Source organism: Alligator sinensis, unplaced genomic scaffold, assembly GCF_000455745.1.
Source record: "Alligator sinensis unplaced genomic scaffold, ASM45574v1 scaffold611_2, whole genome shotgun sequence".
Classification (NCBI taxonomy): Eukaryota; Metazoa; Chordata; order Crocodylia; family Alligatoridae; genus Alligator; species Alligator sinensis.
Window position 1 is genome coordinate 812,470 of NW_005841869.1, and position 19,378 is coordinate 831,847.

Genomic DNA, 19,378 nt, shown 5'->3' on the forward strand with positions numbered 1-19,378 from the left:
GCCACTTGTCTGCATCTTTTCCATCAAAGGGCACCACTTTTCCAGTCAGCTTTGAGCTCATAGCTCGTCCTGTGCAGTTCATCAGAGAAATAACATTCTTTGAAATAAAAGTTGGGATATTGTTTGGGGATTTTGTTTCCCTGATTTGGCCCTGTAAATGCAAAGTGGTTTGCACTGCTAGACTGTGGTTTCACCTAGTTGCAAGTAGCTCCATGGTCCTCCATTTGCTTGGGAAGAGTGTGGAATTGCAGATAGCTATCTATGCCTCACTCTTTTTACTCTTTGGAATACTAATTACAAAAATCTGATCATGCTTCCTTTCCTGTAGAGGAAACAGGAACAGAAAGCTCCCGATAAGGACGCTATTCTCAAAGCAACAGCAAATCTGCCTTCTCGCAGCGTGGATCGCACGGTGGCCCACCACAACATGAGGGATGTAAGTATGGAGTTTCATGTTTAAGTTGCATGTTAAATCTAGAGTTCTGCCACAGGAACAGGATTAGCTCACCTTCACTAAAACTTGAAATGGATGGCAAGTGTAGGGCCTGCATCTCTGTTCAAAAATAATATTTTTAAAGGTTTCATTCTTCTTATACCAATAGCTTGGATGATTTAAAACTGCACTGGAAAGATAGCATTGATCTTGCCCCTGTTTCTTTTTACTTTTCGCGTTTCTCTTACAGGGAGATAAGACTCCTAGGGTGCCTGTACATGAGCAGTGAGGCTGCTCCAGTGCACTGTAATTTAATCCAGTTTGCTAGAGCATGGTAATTACTGCGCTACAGCAGACTCCAGCATCTTGTGTATCAGCATAACAGTGGGGCGCTTTAACTAAAGTTCGTCGAATGAGCTGTAGTTAAAGCAACCCTGCCACTATTTTTAGGCGCGGGGATGCTGATACATGAGACGCTCCGGGCGCTTTAATTATAGGGGCTCTTGGATCTGCTCTAATTAAAGCATCCACCCCACCCCCCCTCAACTCGCAGAGCACGCGTGTAAATGCCCCCAGTTTTCACTTTCAGGGTCTAATGTACTAGCATAATATTATTCAGCTGGAATTCAAAATTCTTTGGGGTAATGATTTTTTTTTTTTTTTTTAAGAAGTGTTAGATCTATGCTCCCTCGCTTCATACATGCTTAATCTGAAACTGACCTCTGAATGTGGAAAATGTTTGCATGTTTTGTTCTGTTGTCCCACAAAGAAATTAAAAATGACTGTCTCTTCATGTCTCCGTCTATATTTATAAGAAGATTTGAACTGAAAGTCCAGTGTAGATGCAAACTGTGTTCCCCACAGATATTTTTTTATTCCTGTATTTTTGGTTATACTTCATATTAAGATCAATAATGTTAAACAGTTATTTGTTTGATGGGTCGCTCAGCTGCTTAGAACAATCTGTAATGCTTTGTGCTGATATAAGCGTAACATCTATTGATCAGTTAGTAAATACATTGCCTGCATCTTGATGATGTTGGTTGGCTGAGCCAGGTTTTTTGTTCTTTTTGTTATTGGTGTTCAAGTCTCTCTTTTTCAGAGCTCTAAGATTCCAGTGCCTTGTCTTCAACGGAAAGGAAGCATTGCTTCATGTTTCATGTGCTTGACATAGGAGAGCCTCTATCTGCATCTTCCTTGTTTGGGGCACTTAATACAAAGCTGGATAAAGTACTAGTACAGGGAGTAATTTTGCCCAAGGCAGAGCAAAGATGGGGTGGCATGAAGGAAGCTTATGCAGCTGTCATCTCTGCTGTACCTGTTCTGAGAATGCATATGCTGTAAAATAATTCAATAAAATATTGAAGCTTAAAAAATCAAATATGTCTTTACCATAGTCTATTAATGAAATGAAGATAGAATGTGTAACAAAGCATGTTTAGTGACCAATTCAATCGGTCGCTTATGAGATGTTCTAAAAGAAAAAATCTCTGTAGGAGGGGGAAGTCCTGACCCATCAATATGGGCATGTGTTTCACAAGAAGCAAGCATTTCTTGGGCTGCTTGTACTTGGAAGAAAGGGGTGCTAATCAAAAGAACTTATTTCAATAGGAGTAGGGGTTCCACTTCTAAAAAGAGCTTCCTAGCATCTCTGCAAAGCCTGCTTGATTGTCTGTATCCCCCCTCCCCCTCTCTTAAAGAAGCCCTTGCAGTGTTGGGGCCTCTACCTGTGAAGAAACAAGCTTTCTCAGTTAGTATCATTTTCTTTTATGGAAGGAAAAGCAATACAAGAAATCAAGCTTTCAGCGAGGCATTTCTTGTCCTGTGTACCACTGCACAGGAAACATGCCAGTGTTTTTTTTGTAGGAGAAACACAATGAAAAGCAAAGCCATAATGAAACAACCTTCTCCACAGGGGGGCAAGGGCATAGCACAGATGCTCTAACAATAGACGTATTAAGAGAAGATGACTGTTGGTAGCTTCCTGTATAAATGTTTTGATGGTTTCTTTTCCTGCAGTTCCAGACAGAGCTCCGGAAAATCTTGGTTTCACTGATAGAAGTTGCACAAAAATTGCTAGCACTGAACCCAGATGCAGTTGAGCTATTTAAGAAGGCAAATGGTATGAACATATCCCTACTGTGTTTTATGAAGCAGGCCTTGTAAAAAGTATTCAAAGACATGTTTGCCCATGTTATTGAAAGCATGTAGCCATATCTCACAAATTATGCAGGTTTGGGATGGGATCATTGGGACTCATCTGGGGCCTCCCCATTGACAAAGAAAGTACTGTTGCATGTTGAAATAATACTTAATCACAAGACATCAGTGGTGAGGCTTGCGTGTAATGACACAAAGTCTTGCTCCTAGTTAAATAGACCTGCCCAGGTAGCAAGGAAGTCTTTTCACCATGGCTTGCAACATGAAAAGCTGTTGTAGCCAAAGCTTCAATGAAAGTGTAGGCGAGCAATCCAGCATTGGCAGAGAGCTTTGGAAAAGCTCTTTCTCTGTCTCTGACTCGATATGTTTGAGATGAGAAAATCAATGCTTTTAACTTAACAAATGTGGTCTTGGATGGAGCAGGCTGGGAGCTGTAACGTGACCATGTTGTTGTTCGTAGCCATGTTGGATGAGGATGAGGAAGACCGAGTGGATGAAATAGCCCTGCGACAGCTCACAGAAATGGGGTTTCCCGAGACTCGAGCCGTCAAAGCCCTTCGTCTAAATCAGTAAGTATGCCCAGCAAACTACCAGGTTGGCAATTATTGAGGCTACCCGTGAACGTTATTACTTGGTGTATTTTCTGTAAACAAACAAACCCGATCTTTATTTGAACCACCTAAAACAAGACTGGATGAAGCACTAGTGCATGGAACAGTCCTATCCAAGGTAGAGTACAGGGGATGGTGTGAAGAAAGCTTGCGCTGCTGTTTTATGTGCCATACGTGTGCTGAGAATATGGCCTGCAGGCTGTCAGTCTGAAGCTGTTTACAAGTATTGAACTCTCACTTTAGAAACCCCTTACTTTCTAAAGAAGAAAAAAAATCTAACCCATTTTTAGAGCAGCTTTAGACTTCTTATTGATTTCTAAAGAAGTTTTTTTTTTATATCCAGATAGAAGTATTGAGGGCTGTTCTCTTCTTCTGTGGTTACATAACTTTTATATGGTTGTACTAATCCAGTGTTTGATTTTTTTTTTCCCCTTTTCTCTTCTCTTCTTTTCTTTTTCCCTACCATTTGTCTCCATTTTCCCCTGCCCCGAATTTGTCTCTCACCCAAGCTTCACCTGTTTTACAGCAGATCATGCAGATGTTAAAACTATGATCAGAGTGCTCTGCTGGTCTTGTCAGGAGTGGCTTTTTTTTCTTTTCAACTAGGTTCACGTGCAGATTTAGGCTCTGTTCAAGATGTGGGTGCCCTGCCCTTGTTCCAGTGCTCACATGGGCTCTGTGATCCAGACTTTGGGAAGGAAAGGTGGACCTTGATAAAGTACTAGCTCCTTGTTATACCAAAGTGAGCTATCACTCCCAGTAAACCGTGCATCTGGAAAATATTCATCTCTGTCCTTTCTTATTTCTTTTGATCAGAAGTAAAATAGGTAATAACACTGACACTTAACCATGATCATGTCTGGGTATCAGAATTAACTCTGAGCTATGGTTTCAGGTTCTGCACCAACTTGGATAGATGTTTATTTTCTTTGCCATATTAGGGTTTTCTCTACAAATCCAAACTCTAGAGAGTGACTTTCTCTATGACACTGAGGTTTCACAATGACGCTGAGGTTCTTTCACTCCCTCAAAAATGCATTTGAAAGCACTAGGTTAACCTTGACTTTTCCCCTACTCAGCAACTTTCAGGCCCTTCGCTGTAGCCCCAATAGAGGCTTCCTTTGGTATCCATTATATTTCAGAAAGGTAGAGTCTGAGAAATTGCACCAAAGTTATTTTGTAACCAAATGAGAGGAGAACCTCAAGGAAGGACACTCATATTTTGGGATTTCGCTGATATTACCAGTTGGCAAATCTGAAAGTTTCAGGAGGAAAAGCCAAAGGTTCTGTCAGCCGGATGGTTCTTTACTTGTTGAGCTTTGCTGACTCTTCGTGTTTCTGTTAATTTTGCCTTAGTATGTCAGTAACACAGGCAATGGAGTGGCTGATCGAACACGCAGAGGACCCCATGGTTGATGCACCACTTCCCGGTCAGACCTCCTCAGAAGCTGCAGCTGCAGCTGAAGCAGGCGCTTCGTCTGCCGAAGCAAGTGCTGGGCCTAGTTCAGAAACCGGTGGTGAAGAGGCCAAGGATGAGCTGACAGAAATATTCAAGAAGATCCGCAGGAAAAGAGAATTTCGTCCTGACCCACGAGTATGTATTTAACTCTCTTACCTCTCTGCATAACAAGAATATTACAGCAACAGCAAGGTTCAGATAAGGCACTGTGCATCTTGCAGGGCCTAGTATATATTCTGCTGCTCTGGCACAGTTCTGGTGTCTCTGAAACAGAAGATACTGGGGTCTGCTAGAAGACCATCAAACTATCTGAAGCCATACAACTGTGCTCCAGTACTTAAATGTCGATGCATTGAACGTAGGACATTGTGCCTGATACCTTTTGAATCTCCTAGCACAGACTTCTGTAACTGTTCTGCTCTATTCACTGAAGCTGGAGGAAAGATTGTAGTTATATGTATTGGTGAAGAAGGGTCATAGGATATGTGTTACAGTGTCTTGAAGACTCCAGCTGTGCAAATTAACAAAATAGCAGTAAGGTGTAATCTTGAGATGCTTGCAAAAGTAATAGGAAAACTGCTGTTTAACAGAGGTCAGTGAAACAGTTTAAAAAAAGAAGAAAGAAAGCTGATCCCTATTCAAAGCTATTTATCATAGGGGGAAAAATGTGCAGATGTGTGTGATAATTTCCCCTTAAATGCAGTAAAAGGTGCTCTTCAGGATTCTGCTTTTACCACTAAAGCAGGAATATCCAGTTCCACTCTTGCAGCTTAAGCAGGAATCCAGCCCAATTTACTAGCTGATGAGACGGGTGTGAAAATTACTCATCACTGAAAATGAGACTTTTAAAAAATTTACGTGTGTGCATCTAAATGTGTAATTTTCACAGCTGTGTAACACATCTAAGGAGAAGAGTAGGTGCACTTATTATCTGTCTGACCTTGGCAAGTTGTCCTGCTCAAGGCAAGTTGAATAAAACATCACACATATGGGCTGAAGGGAATAGTAAAGCTAAGTACCAGACTGGAAGCTTTCTCATAATTTGCATAGGTTGGAAGCAAAGGGCTCAGTGCTATTCTTTTGATAGGTTTGCACTGCACTGCACAGTATATGGCTGGTACCTGAGCTAGTGGTAGTGCCACATTAGCACAGAGCAACTCTCAGACCTTCTTCTAAGAAGTGGAGTAAATTAGCCTGAGCGGAGGTTTGTGTAACCATGACTCCTGCTTCTGGTACCCGAGCAAAGTTTTATTCAGAGGTGTCTTGGACATCTGTGTGCAGCACTGCACAGGGTATCAACATCTTTGGTTGATCCTGAGTAATGAGTTAACTCTAGATTGTCCACTGTAGTTGAACAGAATTAGGTCTGCAGGATCCAAACAGTGCTCTCTGCTTCCCTTACAAATCTGTAGTTGTTCACAGGGTTTTGTCTCTCCTTCCCTGTTTCCCAAAGCACTTCAGATTAAGGTTGAAGGGTTCTCATTCCTCTGATCAGTGTTCTAAATTGTATTATAGATAGCCAACCTTTTTGAAGAGATCAGGCTAAATACACTTGTTTGCTGTTTTACAATCTGTTTTAAATGTACCCACCAATTAGCGGATTGCACATATACTGAGGATTACTTATCACTAAGTAATCTGGATCCACCCTGTTTAAATGGTTTACTTTCTATGGTTTAAGGAAGGTTATCGCTGTGTAATATCTCTATTTTGTACATCACAAAAAAAATCCAGTAGTAGCAGTGCTGTGGGGGGGCAACCTCCCTGGGTGCTGAAGCAAAGGGGCCCCAACAGGTGCTGCTCAGCTGGGGTGGGGCGTGGGGCAGAGCCGCAAACAGCTCGTTTGGGGACAAGGAAAAGTGGCTCCCGCCAAGGCTGCCGCTGTGGGCTTTGCCCTGGGTGCCAAACTTCATTGCTGTGCCACTGAGTAGTAGGAAGTGGACTAGATTCAGATTAATGTGAAACAGATTTGGAATTGCTGTTTGGGCAGCACCATAAATATGTGGAGTATTTGGCTTCAAACCACAACTGAGAGGAAGCTCCTTTAAAGGTAGTGGGGTGAAGGTCAATAGGAGCCATGATATCACCCTTTGAATAGAACGATGGGCTTCCTACCAAAGTAGATGCATCCTGTAGCTCAGTCTCATGAGGGAGGTGTTCACAGTACAGGTACCTCTGCTTTTCCTAGTCTGTTTGTCTTTCCAGCATATACATAACTATCCAATCCCTAGAAACCGAGTAAAGGATAACAATGTCTGGAGAGGATTATGGAAGATGAGAAGTGACTGCTGCAAACTGGAGCTGCCTTTGTCATAGTGTCAATGCATGTTTTGAATCTGAAAGTGGCTGTCAAGATCTGTATAGCTATACAGGCGCAGCCCCTCTGAAATCAAGGGTGTGGGGCTGAACCTGTGGGTCTATACTAAGTAATGAGGGAGAGTGAAGCATGTACTTTCTGTTTGCAGGCACATACAAAATGAGTGCCAAAAGTGGATGCTTAAATTAAAACAATCTGTCCTCCTAGACATGTTCTTTAAGCTTTAACTTTCCTACGAGATAGTATCTTGCTTTCCTGTGAGTCCCAAGTCTCTTAGCTATCACTGTGCACAGAATAAAATGAGTGCCATGGCTCATATATTGCACGTGTTGCAGTAACTGAACCCCTAACAGATTTAATTGAAAATAAGGCATCTGATATTGCCCTCTTACGGGTAATTAAGGTGAGGAGCAAGGAAAGAAGTAGTGTTGAGAAGAGTTCCCACCCCCTACCCCAAACATGTTTTTTGTAGGGATTACTAGAGGCAAGTTCTTTTATAAGACATTTTGCTTCCTTATAGGTAAATTTTTTTTATTGGTGTTTTTACATTTGCCAAACTGCTGTGTCAATGCTATACTGTGAATACCTTTGTCAACAAGGTCTCTATCACATCACTCCCAGACCAAGAGCTTTATCTTGTAATGGGTGAATATTGCAAACTTTAATTCAACTTCGTCATGTAATTCCTATGTAATAAGTGGTTTATGTACAATCATAACAGGGCCATCTGATGCCATTTAAGAAGCAACTTGAGTATAAATTAATCCCCCAATATTCAGCATTGTCTGATGGTGCATTAGCAACTTCTTTTCTGAGCTCAGAGAGAAGACCCAGTCCTGAAGATGAATAGAAAGTGCTTTCTAAAGTAGCTAGCCTTAAATTATAAAGGAACTTTTTATAAAATAATTCTGTTTAGGAAGAGTGCCCTAATAACTGAATGACTGTATAAACACAGAGTTGTTTAAATTTGTCAAGCCCTGATGGAACTGGAACAATATGTCAGAAAATGGACTGAATAAAGGAAATTTGGACATTTAATTTAAAAACATGTTCTGAGAATTTTCTGCTACAGAGACCAAAGCAGTATGAGCACCAAGCTGCAAAAAAAAAAATCCAACTTTTCCTGCATATGTGTAGGAGGGTTGGAGAGTAGAGGTAGCCATAGCAGATAGTGGTTTCAGCTGCCAAAAGAATCCCACAATAGTGCTGGGCCAATGAAAGGATGGCTGCACCTGGCACACAGCTTGGGAGATGCTCCTGCCATCTTCAGTAAGACCGTAGAAGGACCCTTCCTGTAAACTGCATGACACACAGCAGAATCTTCTTTCTTCCTTTAGGTTGTTGAACAAGGTTCTTTAGGTAAATCTGATACCTTTTATTAGACCAACTCAAATAGTTGGGAAAAAAATGTCTTTGCAAGCTTTTGGTTACAAGTACCCTTCATCTGGCTGAGGAAGGTCTGTTGTTAAGTGCTCACCATAGCTCAACCTCTTCATCTCTGAAAACAAGCAAGCAATGGGCAACAATAGGCGAATAAAAGAAAGCCCGGAGCAGTAAGGAAAAACAGCATTCCATTTCCTCTCGCCCAAATTGAAACACTATTGTAATTTAAGATGTGAATAGCTTCTAATAAACGCCACATTGCTGGGACCATAGACTGACCAAGAGAGACAAGCTAAAGTTAATTAACATTGGTAGCAGGATTTAATTCAATTTTAGGATTCTTAATGTTTAATAACTGGTCAGTCTCAAGACTGACCAGTTAGTAAACATTAAGAATCCTAAAACTGAATTAAATCCCACTACCAGTCTTGATTCACATTACCTTGTCTCAAGACTGCTCATAAAATGGCTTCTTTTTAATAACTATTTAAAGTACTTCTTGATTTTTAAGACTAGCTGAATGTGAGCACTCTTAACTATTTACCAAGTGTTCACTTCATCCAAAATGGAGTGAACAGGACTTGCTGACTGCTAACAAAATTACTTTAGCTGTCGAGAAACTATTTAGGTTATCTACGATATGCAGACCCAAGGTATAACTTACCTGGGTTTTAACTTACCTAGAGAAGAGTGTTCCTAACAAAGGGTCAGGTGCTCTCACAGGTGTTATCTTTGTTGAAAGCTCTTCAAAGAGACTGACATACGCTTGGTAACTGAAGATAGCCATTGTTTTGGGCTGTTTTTGATGCTGTTTTCCTTTCTTTTATTAATAAAAATCATCATAGCAACTAATTGTGGTTATTGTGCTTATCTTTGGCTCTGGTTTCCAGGACAGCAAGGTAAAGAACCTCACATAACTGAAGTGCCAGGAGTCACAGCCTTGAATTGGCACGGAAAGAAGCAATTAGGATTTAGTCTCCTGCTGCTGCTGCTTGACTACAGCTTTGGTATTTTGGGGGATAACATAAACTGCTGCTTGACAGCTTGACACACCCCTTTCTGTCCCACCAAAAGGCCCTGTATTGAAGACAATAGGATGTGTTCCTGCATGTGTTGTGGCTGCTATAGACCAAGTTAAATGTTGCGTGTAATGAGCTGTGTCATTCTGATTTAGGCCGTCATTGCCCTGATGGAGATGGGATTTGATGAAAAAGAGGTGATAGACGCACTCAGAGTAAACAACAACCAGCAAAATGCAGCTGTGAGTTCGCTGTCATTTTTATTCCATATTGTCTTCTGAGTTGAGAATTTTGGTCGTCAGCCTGGATGATGCTTTGGTCACTTCAGTCCAAACTCTGTTAAACTGTTTTGCTACTAATAGACCAGTCCCCATGTTGACTGATGTTGAAGCAAATGTTGCTTAATACTAGGCACCCTTCTAGCTAGATGAAACCACTGTGGAAAGTAGCCACTTCTGGGGTGGACGATGGCAGCCAACCAATGTCTAGCATGAAGGGAATGGTTTCCACATGAGAATTGTTGAGATGAAGAATTTTGGTCAGGGATATGTGTTTGGTTTTTTTTAGGCCCTCCTCTGAAAGCTGTGCACAGTGAACAGCAGGACCCCATAGAGTATATGCTGCCTAATAGAGAAGGCCTGAGTTAAGATAGCCACTCCTGAAAGTTGAATCAGTGAGTGCCCCTTCATATTCAGTCTGGGAAATCCTGGAGTTTTGGTATAGGAGACTGACTGTTCTGGAGCAAGCAGCAGGCCCGCAGGCTGACTTGTATAGAGACACCTCACCTGCTTTTTTTTTTTTTTAAATCCATGTGCCTGGTGCATTTTGTTGCTGTCTCAGATGTTTTATAGATATGCTTCAAGTGGCTGGGGGAAGGGTGCTTTAAGTGGAGTGACTCTAAATAAAGTGCCCGGAGCATCACGTGTATCAGCGTCCCCATGCTGAAAAATGGTGGCAGGGGCACTTTAACTAAAGCCACCATTTCTCGGTGCGGGGATGCTGATACACGACACTGGAGTCTGCTGGAGTGCAGCAATTACCATGCTCCAGCAGACTCAATTAATTGAGTCTGCTCCAATGCATTGTAATTAGAGTGCATCACAGCAGCCTCTCTACATGTATATAGGTGCCCTCAGGTGCTAGACCTACACCTAGTGACATGCAGGACTTCTGCAGTTGCCTTCAATGGGAGCAGCATCCCGATGAATAATAGCTGATGTGTTTAATACATGCGGTTCAGTCTTTCAAGCCGTACACAGGGAGAAGTTATTTGTCTGGAATGTCCTAACTTACGCCTTATTTATCTGAGAGATTGGATGTGTTACCAACTTGCATTTTAATAGAACTGTTCCTAACCTTGTCATGCCTGCTGCTTTTTTGGTTTTTTTAACAGTGTGAATGGCTGCTGGGAGACAGAAAGCCCTCTCCAGAGGATTTAGATAAGGGAATCGACACCAACAGCCCTCTCTTCCAAGCCATCCTAGAAAACCCAGTGGTACAGTTAGGACTAACAAACCCTAAAACGCTATTAGGTAAGTATGTCATGGGCTTCTGGCAAAGAAGCGTCACCTTTGCAGTAGGTAACAAATGCAAAGTACTACAACTGTAATGCAGTTAGCAATATGGATGCTGCTACTGTTTCCCCTTTAGTCAGACTGAAGGCTTGTTTTTTGCTGCTGTGTATTGCTCTGTGGGCCTTTATAGGCTTGAACACTTGTGAGACTACCACAAATGTGACCCTGAATTCCAGGGCAATTGCTGCTACCTGGAACACCCTGAAGCCCCTGGGTATTCATGAGGATCTGAGAGACCCCTCTCCACATTTTGGCAGGAAAATTGGAGACCTGTGCTTGAAATCTCCAGTTCCTTGTCTGCAAATAGTGGGCAAGAGAGAGCATGCTGCAGTACAATTGCTGCATAACTCCCTGCTGAGTGGGCAGCAGTTGCCTGAATTTAACCAAATTGAAAGCTGTGAGCTAAAGCCTTGTCCTGCCAAGGCTGAAATATTAGCTCTGGACACATGCTGTCCTCTTCTTGGAGTTTTGCCCTGTAGTGCCTCTCTTTTCTTGGTCAAAAAGACTGTGCCAAGGAAAGGTACACAGTCGACGAGCCCAAAAGAGAATGAGATGCAAATCTGTGGTTGATGGGTCACTAGGGAAACTTCTCACAGGGAGATAATACTGAGGGAAATCTTACTTTTCATGCTGCATAGAAATGGCGTGCTTATTCTTTAGCCTCAGTGTTGCCTGGGCTTTTTAGGTAAGGGAATGCTTTTAAAGAAAGATTGCCTCCCTATTGCTTTATGATAAAGCTTTTGATAATACCTACATTGATTAAAATGCTGACTTTACCAATCGCATTTAAACAGGACCAGAACCTGCCCACCCTGATCTCCAAACAAATAGTCCCTTTATTTCAGAGCAGTCACACACTACAGCTCAGGGTATAAAAATAGAAAATGAGATGTCATTGTATACATGTCCAAAGCTTGGATGAGAACTGGAGCATATTACTTTAAATGATACATTGGCAAATTGCTAGTGTCTCTGATTTTGGTAATAAATAGTTTCATTTAATTAGAAAATCATTAATCATAGTAGAATGATAAATCTGTAGTCCTGCAGAGTGCAATCTCTTGTCCTCCCCCAAAAGTGTAGTCAGGTTTCAAAGTATGAGATCTGTATTTTATTCTCAGCTCTGCCAGAGACCTGTGACCTTGAACAAAGTATTTATGCCTTTCAGAGGTGCTGGGTATTCATGGCTTCGATTGCCTGTAGTGCCTGTTCCATAGGGTGTAAGACCCTGCTCTCCTGATAAAGGGGCTGTGTAAAGAGATTTTTTTCAGAGATGCAATCCCCCCCACCCCCTCCAGCAGACAGCATCCAGGGCTGACCTGTGGGAGACAGTAATCGAGGCTCTTTAACATGCTGTTTCCAGTTGAAGAGGCAACCTGGTGAAGATACAACTGCAGGTGGCGTTCCCATGTATATAAAACATTTGGGGAGGAGCACAAAATATCTAGGGTATGCTCGTTCTTAGTTTTGACCGAATTGTGATGGCAACTCTCTGATCGCTTCCACAGTAATTAAAACCAACTCCCCTTACGTAAAACATCCTAAATACTCAGTCATCCTTAGCTAAATTTTACTTCTTCCTTCTCTTGGCAGCCTTTGAAGACATGCTTGAAAACCCCTTAAACAGCACTCAGTGGATGAATGATCCAGAAACTGGGCCTGTCATGCTACAGATCTCTCGAATCTTCCAGACGCTGAACCCTGTGCCACTTCTACTGTCCCTCGCTTTGCGTGTCCTGGACAAGAGGGAACATAGATTTTTTTGGGGGGGGGTGGAGAGGGTGGGGAGAAGGAAGCGGGGTAGCTTATCTGGACAGACATCTCTCCAGTGAGCACATGTGTAGTTATGGCCAAGCTGAAGTTAATTGCCTTGTGGGCTTAGTGTTAGGAGAAAAGGTTTGAAGACTTGTTTGAGATTTTTTTTTTTCTTTTTTTTGCTTTCAGGTGTTAGGTTGAAAATAAAATATCTATCCAAATATAGAAAAAGGCTTTGAAAACAATGAAGCATATGATCATTGGAGAAAGTGATATGATGACATTGCTCATGTTTCAATCTTCCTTGTAAAAGGCCTGTGACAGTAGTTTTACTAGCCGGCAGTTGTAGCATCTGGCTAGTGTTTACAAAAGGTCACTGACCACTAGCATAGGGTAGGAATCATCTTGATACAGTGTTAATTTATATCAATATCAAAATGCAAAGTGCTTTTTAAATCAACACATAGGAAATTTATTTTTTACAGAAGTCCAAATATTGAGAGAGCACATTTCTATCCAAGCTTGTTAGTCCTGCATTCTGATTTAAACAGAATAAGTCAAAGATGGCATTTCTTTAATAAGTAGCGTTCCTTTTTCCCTATTTATTATTTCTGCCTTAGTGGTGTTCCAGTCCTACAGGGCTTGTGCTTTGGCAGGAGACTTACTCAAGTCGATTAAAGATGCAGTATCTCTCTTCTTTCACAAAACATAACTTGCTACACCAGTGCTTGGATTCTCTTGAAGCATCAGTTCATAGGTTAGTCCTGGTTTAACGTATCCTGGGTTGAGGATGCATCCTCACGTCATTTATTTTCCTTGTCTGAGAATGTCTCAGGAAAGGAAGCATTCTGTGCTGCTGATGTCTCGTTTTTCAGACTCTGCTTGCAAAAAGAAACTGGCTTGCTTGGGTTTTCACTGTAAGGTGGCCTCAAGTGAAAACTGAAGTTCTTAGGTTTGTGTTCCCTTGGCCTCTTTTATGTTGCATCAAGCACTTCTGAAATGTTTAGGCCTTTCCAAATAAGGTGTCGTCCCCCCACCCCCTGGTTCTTTTTTTCTTGTACGCCTCGGAAATTTCAAAAATGTCAAGCTCTGTCTTCCCTGGTTTTGTTGGAAGGCGTACTAGAAATCTCAGCCTGGATAGATGAGCTTTGTTAAGCTTCCAGTTTTTTAAAGCATGGGAGACCAAATCTTGCGTGCTCATTTCTTCCTCTGACAGTTTATGATGCATTTGAATTGTGTTTCAAAAAAGGCCAAATATTCTGATGAAGAAAGGCATCACGTTTCAGGCAAATGAAACTTGATTCTGTTATAAACCCTGCAGTTCTCCCCAAGAAATGTTTCATCTGGTCTTTCCGGCAAGATAGGGCCCTGCCTGGTTTCAATTAAGTGTGTGAAGAAAACAAATCTTTCACACTTTCTTTAAGCAGTGTAGTAGTGTGTGCCTCGGGGAGATTTCTCGAATAACTTTGCAGGTCACCTTTTAAAGCGATCGCTTACTGAAGGCAGCTAGCTTCAGTCCAAAAACACACAACAAGTTTTGGCCTGATCTTGGCATCCGTGCTGGAATAGTATGCAGCTGAGGTACTGACGTTGCCAGTTTCCCATAATTAGGGTGATGGGTGGGGAAGTTAAAATAGCTTAGATTTTATCTTGACTTACTATCCCAGTTTTTGTGATGTCCTATTAAGTTGGCTATACTTTAGAAAGCTGGTGAAGACTGCTAGTTTTAAAAATGAAAACTGAGACCTTTATAGAAATGTTGCCTGGCTTTTGATTTCCAAGTTTTTAAAAGCAACTTTTTTTCAGGACCTTTTTGCCCAGCATGTCCTCATCTTCCCCTCAGTCTAATTGACACTTTGGTTTGGGGTTCTACAAAGAAGCCTGGTCCTGCCACGTGGCTTCTCAGATTAGTCCCACTAGTTTTGATGCCACCACCTGTAAGTTATAGGTCATAACATACAACACATCCTAACAAGGGGCTTTGAAGGATATCAGTTGTTTCTTCCATCAGGACTTCCTTTCTTACCCCTGCGGTTATCCATTTGGACTCATACCCAGGAATGTTACTGTTTGAAGTTCTACACCCTTGAGTATCTGATGGGTATGGTTTTCCCTCCCCAGCGCTTTTGTAAATAATCCTTATAAACTGGATGGATCCACTGTCTTCTGACCTTTACTGGCTTCTCAGTTGACCATGACTTGTCCTTGCCTACAGCTCTAAATTTAATTGGACAAGCATTGAGACAGCAGCATAACCTGGAAAACATTAAGGTCCAATCAGGTTCCTATTAAAAGTAAGCATCCAAGTTCCTGTTGATTGCAAGGGCATATGTTCAGACTCTTAAGAATGACATGAAGTTCCACATACAGTTACCAGCTGCACAGTCTCCGCGCCATATATCTTTTTTTAACTCTTCATCTGGTGAGCAGAATATTTTACTCTTTGGAGTCCTTGAAACACTCCGCATTTTCCCCACAGCAGGGAATTGGTTAGGTCGCATGGTTTTGTCAGTGCCTGATACTGAACAGTATGCATCTTCTGCATTGGATTGATCTGGGTGACAGAAGTCAATCAAAACCACATCTTCTTTGTGTATAACAAATTCAGTACAACAGACTCTTTAAAAACAACTTTTTCTCCAACTGCAATTAGGAAAAAGACACTAATGTAATAAATGAAAATAAAAATGCCCTGCTTTTAATATTGAATAACTGCAGTTATAGTTAGAAACCTTATGATGAAAGGGATCCTGCATCTTTAAAATGCCTAAAAGCTTTAAGTATATATGATCAGTTTTAGAACTGGGTTTTTTTGAGCTGTACAGGTGACGTGTAGGAGGTAAAAAACTGGTTATTATAAAATATTCTCTCCTTGCAATGTCAAACAGCCTTGGTTGTTTGTTTTTTTTTGGTATCGCTTTTGAAAAAGATGCTGCTTATCTTTTAAGAACTTATGTTTCCAATGGCCAGTAGTTGGAACTAGCATGACATAACAAAGATGTAATGTTTTCCATCAAGGCTTAGGAGCGAATAACATCCTTGATGTACAATGCCACTTGAGGAATCAGTCATCTCAGCTCATTAATTTCACGTATTACTCATTCGTGCTGTACGCTGCCAATAACCATGAAGTTGAAAGTCCAAAGGCACGTGCTGTGAGTCATGTGGATTTCTACTCCAGCAAGGTTAATGTAACATACAGTGGCTGGGGAGAGATCCTCCTGTGCTTCATAAGACTGAAAGCCTAAAGGTCCCTGCATTGACTGTTAAGCTGGGATTCAGCATTAGCAGGGCCTGTTCTCCAGGTAATGTGTAGTGAGTGCACTGTCTAGGAACAATAGCCCTGTTCCATGGGTAAAGATTAAAGGGCTATGAGCTTTGTCCTGCAAAACAGTGGGCGGTCCTTAATGGTGCAAGTTAGATGCATTGTAAAAATGCAGTGGGATTACTTGTGTAAGGAAATGCTGCTCACAGAAGTAAGGATTTGTGCATCTCCTGAGGCCCCTGGCAGATGTTACACTTAAGATGCAATGAGTCTGTTAATCACATAGCAGATAGTAACCCAGCCACACATTCAAGCAGTTAATGGCACCACAGAAAGGGAAACCAGACACAAAAATATTACACAAAACTCTTAATGTTTTTGTGGCTGACTTTCCATCGTACCCTAAACTGAGCTTGTGGCCGGGTTAGCACTGCACCAGGGCCTTCAGCCAGCCCAGTGTGGTCCCTGCCCACTGATGATCACAGATCACTGATTGTTAGTTGGATCCAGGACCACACCAGGGCTTCAGGTGGCCCCAGAGTTGGTTCAAGGCATGGTGTGGTCCTGTCTCCAGTTGACAATCAGCTGATGGTCGGCCAGCTCCAGGGTCTGCACTAGGACCAGTTGGACCCCTGGTGCAGCCCTGGAGCCAGCTGACAATCAGCTAATTGTTGGGCACCCAGTTTTCAATTTGCTGGTGCAGGAGGAGCCCAGGATCTGATCCATGCCATGTGTGTGTGACATGGCAGGCAGCACAATTGTTGAGATCGGGGATCAGATCCCATTGTGCCTTTAAACGAACATCTGTCAGCAGCCTAAGTTTAAACTCAAGCTAACAGAGGGCTATGGCAGTGAATCCAGCACCACCACTGAAAGTGTCTCATTGCCTCATCAGAACTAGGTCAAGGGAAGAACTGGAAGATGGATGAAATCAAGGCAAAGTGAGGAAGTGGGGCAGGTAGGTGGGTTACCTGTTGCCGTATTGGCTCCTTGTTGGTCTTACACTAGGTCTATCCCTGCTCCATCAGTGGATACAGACAATCTCTTAACCTTTTGATATAATGTGACTCTCACAAGCTAGCTAGCTATTTATTTAAATATATATAATTTATAATTTTGTCATCACAAAGCTTTGATATTTTTAATAGAAATATATTATATGAAAGTTTGTTCTCAGGGCTTCATATTTATACTGTCTTTATAGGGGGGTACATTTAAGGGTGTATTTAAAAAAAAATTTAAAAAGCTAGTAGTTACTTTGCAATTTCAATGTTGGTTGGTCTTGACCTGTAAAACCAAACTAGCTCAATACCCCTAGTGAGGCTACAGTCATACGCAGGGCCAAGAATCTGCTTTTTCTCTTTCCCCAGAGTGTGGGTTTCCTTTGAGATTTGATGCCTTGCGAGGTAGAAATGACCATGCCAGAATACACAGCAGCTTTGCACCTCGTTGCTCTTTACACAGTTCCAAGGATGTTTCTGCCTTGTGCACAGAAGGAAATAGAAAACCAGTTCCCGCTGCTCTTAGCAGAGTAGCCTTTAGCCCTGCACTCCGCGCAAAGGGCAAGGTGAGCTGCCGCACAAGCTTTAAAACCTGCCAGCCGATTGCTCCACAATTAGCCATTTGCAGCCTGTCTGTCACAGTGTGACCCAGACCCTCCCAACCCTAGTTCTCATGGAGTTCTGAGAACAGCTCTTGGTATCTGAGAAATGCTTGAGGAGCCTAATCCTTTCCAGTTGGAGCAGTCACAACCTTCCCGGCCCTATTTTGAGAAGCTTTAGCTTTGTGCATTTCAAACTGTTCGATTTAGCGTGGCATTAAATGATGAATGCGTCGTAGAGCTGCATTGGCAGACCTCGCCTAGGAAGCAGGCAGTGAAATTGTTCCCTTTAACCTGAGTTTCAAATGGTGGTTTTCCAAAAGTAGTAGGCACGGGATGGCACATGTGTTGTCTGAAGGAAACACCCGGCACTTCTGCTTTTATTAAGTGACATTTTTATCACTTGGCACGTATTGCGTATTTCTAGGACTTTATAAAGAGCTGGTAAAATAACAGGTGGATATTACATCCACCACTGGGTTTAATATTACAGTGACACTAAGATCTTTTACAGAGGGATAAAAACGCGTGCTTCAAGGTGTAAGCCAATCATTAAGTGCATCTTCACCTTCAGGCTAATTATTTCTCTAAAGCATTTGGTGCTGGTCATTGCCAGAAATGGGAGAGCTAACTGGCTTGGCCACTGGTCTACGCTGGTACAGTGATTCCTGTGTTACTACAGAAGCAAAGCAAGCAGTGTGTGTTAACGTTTACATGTAAAAAAAAATTGCCATGTTCACTTGCAACACTGAGTCATAACCAACATGTGATGTACCTCTTGTCCTAGGCTTGAAGAACTTAAATGCAGGGCCTGTCTGAAGCATATGGACTTTAATAAATGTGAATGCATTACATTCTTACCGAATTTGGTTATAGTTTTTATATCATGTTGTGGAGGGGGGAAATTGTGCTAACACTTTAAACTAAACCCTACCAAATGAAACGCGTGTTGTTGCCTGTTGCAGCAGGTAACAAACACCTGTAGAATTTTTTTTTTTTAATTTGCAAGAGCTGTTTCTTACGATGGGTTTAACGAACTGTACAAGAATGTGATTTGCTATACAGCACTGACCACAAGGTAGCACTAGTGAAGTTATACTGCAAGGTACCGACTTAAAAACGTTCTTCATTTCATCTGTGTATAAAATAAATTAGGTCCAGTAGATGGTCATTTTTATATGGAACTGACACTGATGTGTGGCATGCACAGTTGTTTTTAAGATGTTACGTTACTTTTTCTGAAGCTTAACTTGGGTGGATTTTGACAAACCTGGAGAATTCAGGGTTCATTCTAAAGGATGCTAACATGGGTCAGTGACCTCTTGCATATCTGCCAAAAGACCGAGTAGTGGCTAATGTTAATACTAAACCTTTTTCATCCAGTTTCAGTTGAATACCACGGCCCTACCAAAAGATCAGCCCAGCCTTGTTACTGGTTTGCAAGCATTTTGTTTGCTTTAATCTTTTTTTTTTTTTAATTGGCTGAACTATCTTCTCAGAAGGTATCAAGAACGTTGGTTTAACGGACAAGTCTGGCTTTGCTAACCACTGTATTAATATAGGCAGTTGTTAGGTTGAACCCATGCGCGGGACTAGAATGAACGCTGAGTCTTTGAACCTGCACACACATGCACACTGAAGACACTGAACCTGAATTGTTAATGTGTGTTGTAAATTTATAACATATCTTAAAATAAAGGTTTTTTTGATTTTATTACAAGCTGTTTCTAAATATTTTGACAAGGAACAGGGAGGTTCCAAACCCACGTTCTTGACGCATCTGTGGGCCTCTGGGTGTAGTT

At 41.8% G+C, this 19,378-nt stretch overlaps 1 protein-coding gene across 1 annotated transcript in view; it reads left to right on the plus strand.

The window, feature by feature from the left end:
• The window catches only part of UBAC1 (UBA domain containing 1), a 66,845-nt gene extending 53,933 nt beyond the window's left edge, over positions 1-12,912 (plus strand). Inside the window, exons 5-12 of the mRNA XM_006016938.1 lie at positions 329-436; positions 2,453-2,555; positions 3,054-3,162; positions 4,561-4,798; positions 9,538-9,624; positions 10,776-10,914; positions 12,550-12,659; positions 12,901-12,912. Coding sequence (XP_006017000.1) covers positions 329-436; positions 2,453-2,555; positions 3,054-3,162; positions 4,561-4,798; positions 9,538-9,624; positions 10,776-10,914; positions 12,550-12,659; positions 12,901-12,912 — 906 coding nt within the window. The remainder of the gene's footprint in view (positions 1-328; positions 437-2,452; positions 2,556-3,053; positions 3,163-4,560; positions 4,799-9,537; positions 9,625-10,775; positions 10,915-12,549; positions 12,660-12,900) is intronic.
• The last annotated feature ends 6,466 nt before the right edge of the window (positions 12,913-19,378 follow it).